Raw genomic sequence first — 16,613 nt, 5'->3', positions numbered from 1 at the left:
GAAGGAAAGTCTCATGTTCATAGTTTTTACTATTGGAATCTACAGCTCATAACTGGACATTCAAAGAACTCTATTTTCACTGACAATTATATCCCTTATGTATTTTGGAGTTCTGGGAGATAATGACCATATTTATTTTCCCACCACAGAAAGTAGTTACTTTAACTGAAAGAAAGTCCTAGAGTTATGCCCTTTGTAAACAGAAGGAGAGGAGATTCCAACTAACACTAAACAGATTGCAATTTGAAGTAGTTTTTCTAAATTAAATTTTTTATTTCTGTTTTACTGAGAAAAAAATAAAAACATTAAATGTGAGATTTCTCTGAAACATAAATTGGACAATTTTGAATCACAAATGTTCAGCCATAGATTGAATATAACACACTCTAAATAGCTGTTAGAACCCAATAGAAGGCACTTTGACTATATTCTGAGATTTAGTGTCCTCTACTATGAATGGAACAGGTGATAATGGCAGAAAAGATAAGTGTATTTAGATCAACAGTCATTAATTGTTCAATACATGTTAAATCCCATCACAAGGATAAGCTTATATATAAAGTATGGATTAAAAAAAATAATACTTGTGACAGAAAGGGAGAGAAAAATAGACAGAAATAACAGGAGTCTCCATGAAAAAAGGCATCTGATCTGATTTTTAAGTTTAAGGTTTGTGTACCTGGTCCTTGTCTGTAAAAGGTTAAGTTGGTAATGACAATCAAAGAAACCCCAGTCACTTTGGGAACAAAACTTGGCATTAAATGTCAAAGTTGTTGCACTTGTTACTGAGCCACAGAATTCAGTGAGCATGGTTTTTGTGTACCTACCATCCATAGTGGTCCATTGGGAGGTTTGTAGGATCATTATTTGTGATGGGAAATTAAACAACCAAACAACAAAATTACTAAGTAAACCTATTTTTAAGAGGATGAATAAACATAGGAGATTTATTCTAAGAAATTTACAACAGTAAATAAAGAAATTGTATTTTATCCATTCAGGGAATAAGCACTTTTTGTTCTGTAAAAGTTATATTGTGTCTAGAGTGTAGGGAACACAATGATATAAACCCACTAATTGTAATGACTATGGTAAGGAGAAAAATAATAAAACAAATTAAACCTGTGGTTATTTCAAATGTCAACTTCCAACATCTGTATTCATCTTTACATACTAGGTATAATAATAAAAGTTAAAAGAAGATAGAAAATTTTACTTAAAAGTGATTTGATTGAAAGACCTTGGAGACTATATGAAAATAAGTTTTGAAAGGACATAATAACTAGTGAGAGCATATTGTAAGTGTATTTAGCCTTAGACAGATTGATGAGAATACTGAAAAATGTCACTAGGCTAATGATGAAGACAAAAGATCACTGGTCTCCAGAATGACATGATAGGAGATGATAGTTTAACTGTGATTAAAAAAAAAAACCAAAAAACATGTGATTTAAAACTCAGAGATATTTTCATGAATAAATATGGGTAATCAGTGTAATCTGAACTTCAGAAAAATAACTTTAAAAAAATCAATGTGACAGAGAAAGCAGAAACGACTCTCTGGCCTATGATCATTACATGAAAAAACATCCTGAAAAAAAAATGGTTATCTTGGATTTATATAATGTTTAATATTTGAAATGAAGAAAAGTAAGGGATGAAATTTATTTTCTGCAAAATGTTTTCCCTATCTATCCTGATTTTTATGCATTAAAGAAAAATGTAATTAAAATTTTCTATAGACATGTATATAAAATATTGATGAATTAATAAATTAATAATAAATAAACTAAATATATATATAAAACAATAAACTCATATCCATTAAAATAATGGAACTAGAATGTAGGGTTAGAACTTAAATACCAGGAGACTACATCAAATTCTGAGGATACTAAAAATGGTCCCCTGCAGTAACTTGGCTTAACAGTCTATCATTATAAGAATGATTTGAGTATATACTAAACGTCTAGAGAGATGTGATATTTGGAAAATGACCCTAGCAATATATAGATGTTTGAATGATGGGTTCTGCAGTTCCCCTTTCATTCAAAATGACTAAAATACTCAAACCTCTTTCCCTTAGGACTTCCTTTCAGCCAACGTTCATTCAACTAATCATATCACTCTTCAGGTATGTATTTGAATAGCCTACATTAGCTGTTTAACTTAATTATTTTCAACAGAGAGCATTGTTAGCTTCTCTGTCGTAGAATTCATGATTTTATGATTCCCTTTCACTTAGTACATGGCATTTGTATTCTCATTCTTTTAAAAATATTTATTTATTAATGATGATCTCTTACATATATACAATATATTATAAACACATTCATCCCCCCATTTACCTTTCAAACTTTTCCCATACCCCATTACTCTACTTGACATATCCTATCAAGTTATATTGCATGAGATGTGAATCAGCAACTTTCTTTGTCATTATTATTACAATAAATACTTCATGGTTACATAAACTTCTGTTTTCAAATACAAAGTTGATTTACTTAGAATAGGATCTGAACCAAGAAGAGCATTGCCTCAGCTGAATGACTGGATGGATAGACTTATTAGGATCCTTGATTCATATTGAACCAAAAGGTATACCAATTAACTGATTGACATCAACAAATCCTCGTACTTGGATTCCACTGATCATGGAAGAGTGAGCTTCAAATTCCCCACTTTGTCTCAGTCCTTTTATTATTAACTCTCATAGCCAGGAAATTATTATTTTTATCTCTCTTTTTCTTTTCACCTTGCAGTATTAACTCATTTCCCTTTTTCTTGGCTTTTTACTACTAGACATCTCAATAAGCAGAATGATTTTATTTGTCACAAAATGAGAATCAGGAGTTAATAAGGTCATATCAATCACATGGACCATGTGTAGTACTAGTCACAGTGATGTAATTTAAGCAACATCAGAAAACATGCTCTTAGACAGCCTTGTTGTGCTGAAAAAATAATATTTTGAAAACAATAACATGCCCACCTTGCTCAAATAAAGGATGTTTACAGCTGCATATCCCCATGTAATGGAAGGTAGCAGTTATAAAGAAAATGAAATACATTATGTATAGACCAATAAGACTCCCCAAATAATTTACACATTATTTGTGTCCTTTGTCAAAGTATAACAACTATATCTGGTAGACACTGGGTAAAGAGATCCACACATGCTGTTGTAGCAAAACATAATATTCATTTATTACTGCTCTATGTAAGAGAAATGTAAATTAGTTGAGTGATCTCAACTGTATTTACCTTAATCTATTTAAGAATGCAACAATATTCAGTGACTTAAACTCTGAATATCTCTGAAGATTATGAATAAGTATATTAGAGTAGATTGGTAATTAGAAATATTATCATAACTTTGTTTGCATAAGACTATATCCAACTAGCTCAGTAGTTAACGAAAGGACAGTTTTCCATTTTAAAATAAGTAAAAATCAAGATTTAAAAAGAAGCTAAGGAAAATACAGCAAATGAAAATAAAACCATGTGGGGGAAAAAAAAGAACACAATCACTTTTCATTAACCCCAAGACTATGTTGCCATACACTGGCATTTAAATTTGGGCCAACTGGGGCTCAAATTATGTAGCTCTGTGGGTGACTGAAACCCCAAGGCTTATAAGAATATTGAAAACACAGGTGATTCTTACATTTACAACTCAGGAATGGCTTTGTAGGCCTCTGTGACAGCATGGGGCAATGTCCTAGGAGTGTGAGGCATGCAGCCATGTAATTATATGGTTAGTATATTTTCTAATTAATTTAAATATGTTCTAGAAACTAACCTGGCTTGAAGCTAAACATTCCTGCATTGTGGACCCCTGCATGGAAGCAAGCGTTTCTAGCATGACAGAGCTGACCTGCTCATTCATAAACCTTGACAGATGGCTTTTGATAGAGGAAACCAAACTATTACATTTCAATAGTTAAAAATATTATTTATTCTTTCATTCAAAGATATTTAAGTTGTTATTTTTATTCCAATCTCACACTATATGGGGAAATACTTATACATACATACCAATTTTATTATAATTACATTTCATTTTCAAAATTTTATAATAAAAGAACACACCTTGATCAGGTCCCATAATTTGTAGATGCAATACACAATACTTTATATATATATATATATATATATATATATATATATATATATATATATATGTATGTATATATATATGTATATATACACATATAAAATGTTTGGTTTTATTTGGCTTTAAATTGTTGTGAAAATAATGTTGGAAACAGTACAGTGCCATTAGCATACACTAGTTTAGCTGGTATAGAATAGAAAGTAAGAGAATTTTTTTTTTTGAGGTATGAGTGTGTCACTTACCATGCAATAAATCAATCAATAATGCAGATATCAGGGAAAGTACAAACAGAGTATAGGATACAAACTTCACCTAAATTTTCCCAAACAGCAGGAGAAACTGAGCCAGCCAATGGACAATGGTGTGCTTTGGATTCATTGCCAATGAATCTCAGAAGTAAACTTTATCTCTGCAGCTCACCTCTTACAGAATTCCTTGCCTTGATCCAAGACCATATATTTCAAATAATTTCTAATTATGTTTCTTGTATACTTGTTTTTTTTTATTAAGAAAAGAATAAAAACACGTCAGCTTCCTGCTTTCCCAGGTTTTCTCTTTATAATTTGTGTCTATTTTCAACACCTGCAATGTCTCAGAACAAATGGAATTATTCCTGACTTCACTTTTTTCTCCATTGCTATAGTTTCTTGGACTATGAATTGAAACTTTATTTCTCTTGGGTGGTGGGTTAGGCCACCTGCCCACCTAAGTTTCTTCTGCACATGTGGGCAACACCCTACACTGTGACATGATGCTTAGCTCTATCCACTTTGAGATTCTCTTTTAGGGTAGAACACTGTGTTAACAAAGTCATAAAGGGATTTTCATTGTTGTTGATAAATCAGTATCTAGTAAAGTTTAAAAAATAATAAACAACCAGTCTGATACATGGAAATCAATGAGGTCACAGCAGCCAACTTTAGATTTACCCTTGAGAACACAGAAAATAAGAATAAGAATAGTGTGAGTAGCAGATAAACCTACCTGACTATAAAGGTATCTGAACTGTGTGATAAAGACACAACAGAATGGCTTAAAAGGAAGCATGAAATGTTTAGGATTTCAGTCTGAAAATGTAAACTGACCTAAGCTTGACATTTCTAAGACAAGTTTTTCTTATTTAAGTCATATTCATAGATTTATTATACACATTCAGTAATGTGAAACCAAACTCATCAGTAAATTCCAGAATCGTTTTGCTATTAAGCTATTACTAATCATAAAATAATTTCATTTCTGGTCCATTTGTGTTTTATCTTCTATATTCCAAGCATAAGCTCAGAAAGAATGGTTGACCTTGGGAGGTCAGTTGTAATTCATGATCCTTTCATCACTGGAGAATGTCCAGGGCTTAGAAGTCAAATAAAGATAAACATGGACTCACAAACATATCAAGAATAATCCAAATAGTTATGTTTTAGCATATTAAAGTTTAAAAATGTCTTTTCTTTGTTGTTCAAGTGTAACAAGCATTGATTAATGTTTATTATATAAATACATAGGAAGTTGTTCAAACTTCTCTTTTATTATTATAATCTAAATTTTCCAGCCTTAAAAAACAGGATGAATATCATATGCACATCAAATCTAAATATGATCAAAGTAATTCTAAAGTAACATGAGTGATCACTTTGGAAACTTAAAGGTATATACTTATAAAGATTAAAATGAATCGTTTGCAATTGAAAATGACAATAAAGTTAGATCATCATTGATCCCAAAGCAATAGATGTAAAATCATGGTGGTACTTACCACGGTGAAATTCATAACCTTCAATATCCATATTGTCATGGCTAAGTTAACTATCATGGTAACCAACAGCAGAAGGACAAAGAAGTATAAGCACCTCTTTCGCCATCCATAAATCCCCACAGGGTAAAGTTGTGCATTTTCAGTTCTCGGCAGGCTGTTCGGTTGTGTTGCTAGTATATATTGTTCTCGTGTCATCTGGAGAGAAAGAGAGAAAGGAAGGAAGAGGACAGGGAGGTAGAGGAAAGAGCAGGAGAGAGGAGTAAAGAAGGAAGTGACGACGGCGGGGAGGAAGAAAAAGACAGAGAGAAGGAAAGCGTTTGAGGAGGGGTAAGTCGGAGGACATGTGAGCATGAACAGAAAGTTAGGGGCAGGAGGAGGTGATGGAGTGGTGGTTCCAGCAAGGTAACCATGAAGGAACAAAGGAAAGTGCAAATATTATAGAGGAGAAAATCAGGGGGAGAAAGAGTACACAGAGAGGGAGGGAGAGAATGAGGAAGAGCAAGAGGAGGGGGGGGGAGAGAGAGAGAGAGAGAGAGAGAGAGAGAGAGAGAGAGAGAGAGAGAGAGAGAGAGAGAGATATTAATAAAACTAATCTTTAGTTTTTATATTTAAATGGTATAAGGCACCTCAAAAAATGATCATAGAATACTCAAATAATTATTTCTGTGTCATTGAAGTGAAACAACTGCCCTCAAATTGTTGTCCTCAATGTTACCAGCACAACCTTTCAGTTAATTCTTCCATAAGACACATGCTGTTTCCAGTAATACCTATTCCAACAAAGAGCATTTCTCTCTTGAGTCAATGGACACCCAGAAGTGAGTCCCACTGCCTAAGATTCAGCATTCCTAAGCACTCCCAAGATTCTATATCTTTCTCTGAAAAGACAGCACATAAACTGTTAAGTGTATATATTTACCAGAAAACATCAGTATATTTCCAAGAAACTATGGAAGGAAAACATAACTATATTCCTAAGTACACAGATACGGATTTAGAATTTTCTAAGTTTCATACCTTTAGGTGATGAATTTTGTTCTTATCACTCCCCCCCATTCCCTCTGCCATGTCTCCCCTCCTGCTGACAACTATCTTCCAGCAAGTCCCTACCCTAAAGTTTTCTTTGTGTGCATGTGTGACCCATTGAGTTTAGATTTTTTTTTTGCCTGAAGCATTGGTAGGATGTCATTTATTTGTCCAAGGGCAATTTATCAATGACTGCATCACTGAAGAAAAGGATACTTCCTCCCTTAATACCTACTAATTCCCAAAACTTTAATTCAGAACTTTGTTGGTTATTTACTTGAAGTGAGAAAATATGTATTCCTAAAAGAATACCAGGTACCACACTTTGATGTAATGATGTGAGAAACAGTCAGTTTTGGAGAAGGGAAGATGATATTTCTTGGTAATAAATAAATAAAAGGTGTAAAATTATTTTCAAAATAACTTGTTTATTGTCCTGCAACTTATAACCAAGGGTAAGGAGTCAAAGACTATTTTCTGAGATAACACTTTGAAAATCTATTCAGTATATTATAATAAATTTTCATCTATTTAAATTTTTTATATAGTATGGTTTTGCATAGAAAAATAATAGTTTAATATATATTTATGTTTTGCTCATATTTATTATTGTTTATATTTCAATTAAGAATTAATGTATGCTCAAAATGCAATAGATAATACATTATTTTAAAGTTAATAGAATCTTATTTTTTAAAATATGTAAGCATATGGAGCTATTTTATAAAGCATTAAAAGACTCACTAAAAGCACCTGTTGCTAACAATTATAAAAATAAATCCAGGATCAAAAACAAAAGTGTCATTGAATTAAGTTTTCCTGTTATGGAATATTATTTAACTGGGCAAAGATGTGTTACATTTTTTTGTATGCTGCAGAATATTACTTTAACTGTATAAAGGCGTGTTGCTTTTGTTTTTGCTGCATTTTTTTAATTCAGTAAAGATGTGTTGCATTTGTTTCACCTTGCCTGCCTAAGGCACCTGATTGGTCTAATAAAGAACTGAAGGCCAAATGCTAGGCAGGGGAAGAATAGGTGGGACTGGTGGCCAGGAGAATAAATGGGAAGAAAAATCTAGGCTCTGGAGAAGGAGGAAAAAGAAGGGGGAGAGAATGAAAGTCACTTCCTGGTCAAGAAGCCAGGCAGCCACTAGCCAGCCAGGCATAGAGCCAACAAGAAAGCAAGGAAAGGTAAACAGCACACAAGGCAAATGACAGATAAAGAGAAACAGGTTAAGTTCAAAGAGCTAGCCAGAAACATGCCTAAGCTAGGTCGAGCATTCAAAACTAATAATAAGTCTCTTTGTCATGATTTGGGAGCTGGTTGGTGACCTAAAAGAAAAAGCTTGGCACACTTGTGTTTCTATATCTATGGAATGAGTAGTGTTTTCTGAAATAAAACTTGACTTGTCATTGCATATTCTTTTCTCATCACAAATACTTTTGAGCATGTACACTACCAAAGGAGATCCAAGTATTTGCAAGTTTAGAAAATGTTCCATGGCTGGAATAATGTGGCATTAGCCATCTCAGCAGAAGAAATTGTCAGTTTATGATTCCAAAGTTGAATTCCTAACACCCATTGTCTGGCCATACTGTCAAATAATTTGGTTCTATGATCAACTAAAAATAACAGAAATAAAATAGAGATCTTTTTCATTCATTCTGTACTTTCATTCTAACTAACCTTCTAAACAAATGCAAAGAAATATAAGTTAAATGAACATTACCCAAAACAATTGAACCAGAAATATTTTTGAATTCCAGAATAATTTTGAATTCCAAATTTGAACTTGAATTCCTTGGCTTTGTAATGTTTGCCTTTGTTTGTGATATACGGAATCATTGCCTAAAGAAAACTTTATTGATATTTCCAATACACTTAATATAGATGAGAAGAAAGCAAATTGACATTTTTAGTACCCATGTATTTGACTGGAACCACAGGATGAGAAATGGAGAATTTCCTAGCTTGTTTTACCACGTTGACTCTGAAAGAAACAACTTGACCTCTTGTCCAAGAGTACGGAAAGACCATCACTGTTTCCTGAGAGATTTCAATTTCATCACACCAAGGTGACTCTCTGACTTAATATTATTTCTCTCCCTTTTGGAATATGAATTTAAAACTCCCATTCTTTTGACAATTGAAATGAATTAGGATAACTTTGTCTGGATTTTATGTTAATTTTGCAACATAATCTCACATTCACAAAAATTATTATAATCCTTCAAAAGCTGAATCTTTCTTAGTTTCATAACCTAATGCATCCACCTTCTTCAATCAAGATACTGATATCTCTGAATAATGTAAAGGGATCTAAGTGCTTCTCCCAATAATTCAGATTTAAACTTTAAATGCGGATTTTGTACTTTCTCCACAAAAACAAAATCACCTTCAAAATTCTAATAATGCAATAAAATTTCCATGAAGACATTTAAATGTTAAATCCAAGATGTATGGGCAAATCAAACTATATTTTGTGAGTTTTTAACTATTTCATCCAAAAGTGGGTGTAAAAAAATACATTTTCAAATCTAATTACTCTGTTTGTCTGTTGTAGAGCATATCTTATGGAAAAACTGAAAAGAATGATTAATCAAGAGTGACTTAACATGACTCATGACTAATCATATAGCCCTCGGAAATTTCTGTGAAGTTTTTTAAGCTAAATGAGAAAGAAACTAGTTACAGCAACAATGTTTGCCTGTTACTTAGAGAGGTTGAGGACTCCAGCAGGGGGCAATCATCTAAAATAGTAAAACTCTGGGGATAAACTAATATTCAACCATGTAACATGGGTATTAAAGTATTTTGTATAGGTTTCCAGAATTGCGTACAAATGTAAAAGTGGCAAGGAGTTGGTATTAGTTTAGTCAAATGTTTATGAATTGATAAATACAGGCAATATTAATTCATGATTTAGACATTTAAGGTTTTAATATACTGTGAAAATTACAATAAGCACAAAAAGTAACCTGTCAAGAATAACATGATTAAGGGAAATAACTATAATAATGCAATGCAATTTGCAATCCATATGTAGTATACAGTATCAGATGTTATACAAAATAATAACCATTGTAAAGATAAATTATAAGCACTAAGGAGAGAAACAGAATGCCTCACAAGGAAGTAAGAGGAGAATCTAAAATCATGGGTGTCTTGTAAGAGAGGTTAATTTCTATATGTTTTTACAGACTTAGAATGCCCTAAGAACAAAATTAAGACTAAGACTAATCTGACAACTTTTGAGAAATAAGGAAAACAAATACATCAGATTAGACTTGAGAATGCAGAGTCAGTCAGGCTTTGGAGGATTAACTTGGGATCAGTTCAAGTTCACATGCAGAACAAGAGATATAGAAAGGAAAATAAAAGAGGAAAAGCAGTATAGGAGTAAGTAATGCTTGTGGTGATAAAGTTGGGCTCAAATAATGAATCACTTGATAACTGGAGATGATGACAATGGACCAGGCACACACTAAGGTCATGTAGAAGGATATGTTTATGATAACTGAGTAACTATTCCTTGACCCTAGGCATTAGGTTTGGAGAAATACATAAGATTATAAGGGAATGGAATTCACTCTACTGAATTTCATTGCTCAGGTGCCTGGCTCAGATGCCATTGGTCTAAAACCAGCCTTCTCTTCATCATTCCTACAGGCATATTATGGCCAACTTCCTTCAGTTAGATGTCAGAGCCAGATATATGTAGGTGTAGGCACAGACTTCAGTTTTCTACTCAAATATCTCTTCCATTTTTTTTTCATGAGGTTTGGTTATCATCTATAAATGGAAATGAAGTAACACACAAGTGAATTTAATCAGCTGGGGTATCATTCTATATGAACAGGAAGAGCTAGAAATATTAGACCCAGTTCATATCCATGAGACTAAAGAAATAAATTAAGAAAATTTGCAATGAATAAAACCATTATTTTAAATTATTAAAACTAGCACTAAAACCAATTGAATAATGTTCCATTTTATTTTCTACAAAGGAGTGATAATTATCAATAAGAAGGATAAAAATATATCACCAAAGTGTGTACCATATCACTACACCCTTGTTACCCTATCTGAGAGGGGATTGAGACAAGTTAAAATGGTTGAGAGAACTGAGAATTTTAAAGGACAGTTGTGGACCATGGCTTTTTAATTTCTGGATATCATCAAGATATAGAAAAGGCGTCCAGACACTTGCATTTACACACATCTACAGCACTTAAAACACACACACACACACACACACACACATACACACACACACACACACACACACACACATACATGTAGCTACGCCTTTAAGACCTGGAGGGCTGTACATACAGGCAGTGATGAGGCAGTCATGCGTTTGGGTTTACAACCAATGAGAAGGCAGAACAGAAAGACTATATAAAGACAAACACACAGGAAGTAGGTCTCTTCTCTTTCAGAGAGGTAGGACCACCGCAGGAGGAAGGGTAAGGTTTTAGCTCTGAGCTCTGACCTCTTGGCTTTCTTCTTTACATTGGTTCGGTGTTTCTTATTTAATAAGACGGTTGGTTACATCTACACACACACACACACACACACACACACACAAACACACACATGATATTCAAGTTTCATATAAAACACAGACGAAGTAGAGGTATTGAGAACCTATTTAAGCTAGTTCCATTTGAACACTAATGGTAATCTGATGATGAGCATAAAAATAGAATCAAATTGTATGTTGGAAGTGATATAACTGAAATCATGGTTTTAAAGTATCACATTTAACAGTTTTATTATACAGATCACATAAACATTGCACACAATGTAGAGAATTAAGCATGGTATTGTGAAGAATAAACAAATTATTTGCTTATCCCCTACACTACTTTGATTCCATTACAATAAAGATAAATGAGCCATCTAATTTCCATTCAGACCTGTGTTTCCTGTTCTAAGAAAGCAGAATATAAGAGAGAAGCCTGTGTCTCATGCACAAAAAGCTAGGTAATTTGGGAAATTGTTTTTAATTTTGGATTATGAAGCAATTGGCAAGCTGAAGTACTAATATGCAACATTCTTGCCACCATAAAACATTTATCACAGCTCCATAACCTCCAAAATTCTACTCTGGGAATGCTTATATTATAGGAGAAGTGGTAATTCATGTTCGTGTCACTGTTCATTGAGTGTGAATGGTGTTAGATGAAGGACTACAGTGGTCTGACTAGGATTCTATGGAGGAGCGGAGCACAGCGGACTCAACAGAGCACTAGACCTCTGTGCTGAGTTAGTAGCAATCTCAGGACACGCAATCCATGGTCTGTGACCTAGGGCCAGTCATCTCACTTCTCTCTGTCCACTTTCCCCAACTCTCAAATGAATATTACATTGACTTATATAAGGATAATCTGGGAGTCGGAAAGTAGGATGTTAAAGTGCCCTTTTCCCTTTAAATAGTAAAGAAAAAAAAAACATTTAAAAAATTATCTTCCACCTTATAAATAGTTTTCGCTTGTTTAACTGCTATATAAGTATTTTTACTGGAGTTAATTGTAAAAGACGCTAGTAAAATACAGTTTTAAGGACAAAATGCTTGAAGTATCCAACTTATATGATCTGAACTTTACACACTAAAAACACATTTTTGTGTTCTGCTCCAAGAAAATGAGTCTCTAAACAGCTACTAATGCTGAGAGAAACGGAAAACAATTCAGTGTAGTCTACTTAGCATGGCAATTTAAACATACCTCTGACTATGAGATGTAATTCACAAGGGCACATTTCAGCATAATGGTAGTCAAAAATGTGCTGGTTAGGAAAAATGTCCATTGGAACTGGATTTTTTTTCCTGTTGTTTTGTGGAAAATATAGGAGTCAGTGTTTCATATTATTAGGTGTCAAAGACCATAGCAACCGAATTTCAGGAGTGATGAAAGAGAGAGCAGTCAGATGGGATGCGTCTTGAGATGGGTATCTGGCCAAATATGACATAAAAGAGAAGCCAGAATGGGCACCAAAGGGATCCGCATCACAGTCAAATAAGTGTTACTAAAATGTGAGCATTTCTAAAGGGAAGGCTCAGTTATCTGTCAGTCACCATTGCCTTGTCCTATACCTCCTATACTATTATACCTCCTATTCAATTCGGTGAAACTTGAATTTCAGTTTTGATATTTATTTAGCACAACTTTGGTCATTTAACACGAACACTGATTTAGTTGTTTAACTTGAAGGTGACTGAATGCTTAGATTGCCTATTTTATAGGTAGAAAAAAATGGCCATGGAAGTGTATTTTTAAAGACATCTGAGAAGGTTTTCGGACCACTATTTGTTTCACCAATAACTAAAACAACAAAGACAATCTTAGGCACCATTTTCCCTAAGACTACAAGCAAGCCTTGCCTATTGACAAAGACTACTGGCCCCACACAGCATGGGGAACAGGAAAAAAATCTTTAAGGAAAACACAGACTTGCCAGAAACACAGTAGGGAAACTGAATGTTGGAAGCAGAAGGCCCTCACTATTTAGAATAAAATAGCACCTTTTCAGAAGAGTGGTAAGGAAGGGAATCTGAAAAGAGTGAGAAAGTCACTAGCTTTTATCACTACAATAAGCAGAAAAGGTTTTAGGGATCAAGCATGATTAACAGAGTATGGCCTGTGCCATCTTGGTGACAAATTTGAAAACCCAAGTGATTATGAAAATTATTGAATTTCTTTTATTGAATGTATTAATTTATTTTACATTGCAACCACAATTTCCTTCCCTCCTTCCTATTTCCTGCCCCCTCCTCTCTACATCTCTACCCCTCTCCTTAACCTCCTCCTCCTCTGTTTTTATACAGAAAGAGGCAAGCCTTCCATGGGTTTTGACAAAACATGGCATATCAAGTTGTAGTGAGAATGAGCACCTCCCCTTGTATTAAGGCTGGGCAAGGCAATCTAGTATGAAGAAAAGGTTCCCAAGAGCCAGAAAAAGCATTAGGGGCAACCTCTACTCCCATTTTTAGGAGTCCCACAAATAGACCAACTACACAACTGTCACATAAATGCAGAGGTCTTAGCTCAGTCCCATGCAGGCTCCCTAGTTGTTGGTTCAGACTCTGTGAGTTCCTATGCTAGGTTAGTTGTTTCTTTGGGTTTTCTTGTGACATTCTTGACCCCTCTGGCTCCTAAGGTCCTTCCTCCCTCTCTTTAATCTCTACTGAAAGTCAGTTTTCTAAATTGATGTTGGTCAGAATTCAAACAATAAATATGCACTTTTTGTCTCATCATTTTCATTTTGGCATAAAATTTTCTATGTATACTGCAGTGATGTAAAATTTGCTCTGTTCTTATTATTTGTCTTTTGGAGATGAACAAATATGGTTGGTCACTTTAGTACATATGTTTTAATATAGCTTGTGCTACTTTAAATGAAGTAAAAAAGAAATGGCAAAGTAGAGGACAACAAAATCTGCCTTAAACTAGCTTTTTCTCAGGATCTTAACATCCAATGGCACATAAAGAGAGTTAAGGGTATGACCTTAACATCCAATGGCACATAAAGAGAGTTGGAAGCCTAAAGAGTTGTCCCACAGTGTGACTAGTGCAAAGATCTTTTCACCAGGGCCTAATGGATGTCCTAATATATTCTGATCCTAAACTTTGGACTCTTCCCTTATTGGTATTTCATAGGGACCATAAAAGAGAGCACAGACACACAGAGAGATGAGTGGAACCATGCAGGAGATCATGGTCTATGCAATGGGTGATTACTTTAACCACCATTCCTTCTACTTATCCAACTAGTAACCATCATTCCTTCTACTAGTCCATCTTGGCACACTTGTATCATGTGTGCAGTTTGCTTTCACACCTACCAAGCTCATCATTGCATGGTCCTAGTAACCTGAATAGGTTAATAGGGGATGGAAAAGGACAGGCACATGTACATCCAGCTGGCATTGGGTAGGGTATACTCACTCTAATATAACTACTATGCAACAACCCGAGACCCCAGAGAGTCTCTTATGTACAGCAGGAAAGGGTTAGTTAGTAGAGGGTTAGTTAGTCTTAGTGAGAGGACTTTGTAGATGAGCAATCTCCATTTGCAGTCATCCAGGAAGAGGAAGGTTCAGTTGCTAGTTTTTACACATTCTGTCAATGTCTACACAGCAACCAGATGAAGACTTTGCAAATTCCCATGGGTCTGAGGCCTTGGCCTTTGTCAACAATACACATTAACTCAGGACTTCATCTGTTCCCTACACATCCACTCAGGGCTTCATCAACTCCCTCCACATACCAAAGTAGAAAAATTGAAGTTTTTTTTTTCATTTTTGTTCTCTCTCCTCCTCCTGTTTTTTACATCCCAACATAAGCATACTTTCAGTGTGAGTTTGAAAATAATATAAAGATAAAAATAAAAATTACATAGGCTTAATAGCTAATTTTGGTTTTTAAATATATTTATAATGAAGTCTTGTGATGCTTATTATAAACTCATTTGACTATAATTCACTTCTTATCACCTTAAACCCAAGTGCAGTAGTAGGCATAGTAAAGGATATTTGAAATTTAAACTCACTTTCAGGAATATGCCATGATCCCTGCTGGACATTTACTTGGTGACTTATAGGTAGAAATTAGCTGAAGCTGAGATGAATCTCAATTCAACAGAAGTAAAGAGTGGATTTTGGGTATAATCATAATACCACTTAGGACATTCGTATTGCATTTATGGACTTCACTAAGTAATTCAATGAATATGTGATAGTTGAATGGATGATGAATATGTATGGAAAGTACATGACCTAGGCAAGTAGAAATCTATTTTAGAAAAGAGTAAAAAGAAATTGAATTATATGTGACTCAACATAGCAATTTGCAATCATAATAATACTTTTTAATTTTGCAAATTGGAGACACAGTAGGTGTCCCAAGTCATTTATTAATATTAGGACAGGTGATCTTGAACCTCTTAGAGACTGTTGTCTTTAAAATCATATCTCTAATTCACATTTCAATTATCAATCCAAGTCCTGGCACTCAAGTATTATGGATTAAAACTTTTCTGGGTCACATTAAATTTTGTCTAATTTATCAGCACCATGGTACAGAGTTATTGTGGCTGAGTACTGAAAATCACTGCAGCAAAAAACTAATACTTTTATTAATGTGTATAGGCTATGATGAATTCTTGTGTGAATTTTACCTGGGAGACATGAACAAATGTGTACTCACCCTAGAACATCACCATAGACAAGATACATGAGTCTACCAAAATCCAGACTGTTGAAGCTGTGAGTTTATCAGCATCACTTAAGGGTGTAAGGGTGATAGGTCCCTTATAAGAGAATGGATGGCTGGAAGGCATCTACAGAACTGCAAAATCTTCCTCAGCATGGGTGAGGATTCCTGAAAGGTGCCCCCCGGAGCTTCCTGCACAGCTTGCCCTCTGTCCCACTGAGCAGCCTCCTCTCTCTTACCAAATGTTTGGTGCTTTTAGAATGTCAAGAGTTTTTTGAACATTTTAACTTTCTGAGCTTCTTAAAGTCTCCTGATTTTTGAATTCCCCATGCTTTCTAATTGTGTTAGCATCTTGTGTCTTAAAATCCCCACTCCCTGGGAGAAAATAGTTACAACACTCAACTAGAGATCATAAGGATCCACAGTTCGCTATCTATCTGATTTTCATATATACATCTTACTATGCTGTATAGGTATATTTTGGGATTTATGTTTGGG

At 34.3% G+C, this 16,613-nt stretch overlaps 1 protein-coding gene across 1 annotated transcript in view; it reads right to left on the bottom strand.

Annotated features, from left to right (window-relative positions):
• Sgcz (sarcoglycan zeta) overlaps positions 1-16,613 on the bottom strand; it is a 1,022,364-nt gene that overhangs the window by 371,433 nt on the left and 634,318 nt on the right. Inside the window, exon 2 of the mRNA XM_006973966.4 lies at positions 5,871-6,065. Within this exon, the coding sequence (XP_006974028.3) occupies positions 5,871-6,065 (195 nt within the window). The remainder of the gene's footprint in view (positions 1-5,870; positions 6,066-16,613) is intronic.

This window comes from Peromyscus maniculatus, chromosome 17, assembly GCF_049852395.1.
Source record: "Peromyscus maniculatus bairdii isolate BWxNUB_F1_BW_parent chromosome 17, HU_Pman_BW_mat_3.1, whole genome shotgun sequence".
In the NCBI taxonomy this organism is placed as follows: Eukaryota; Metazoa; Chordata; class Mammalia; order Rodentia; family Cricetidae; genus Peromyscus; species Peromyscus maniculatus.
Note: the sequence above shows the minus strand (reverse complement) of the source record. Positions and strands in the feature narration are given on the sequence as shown.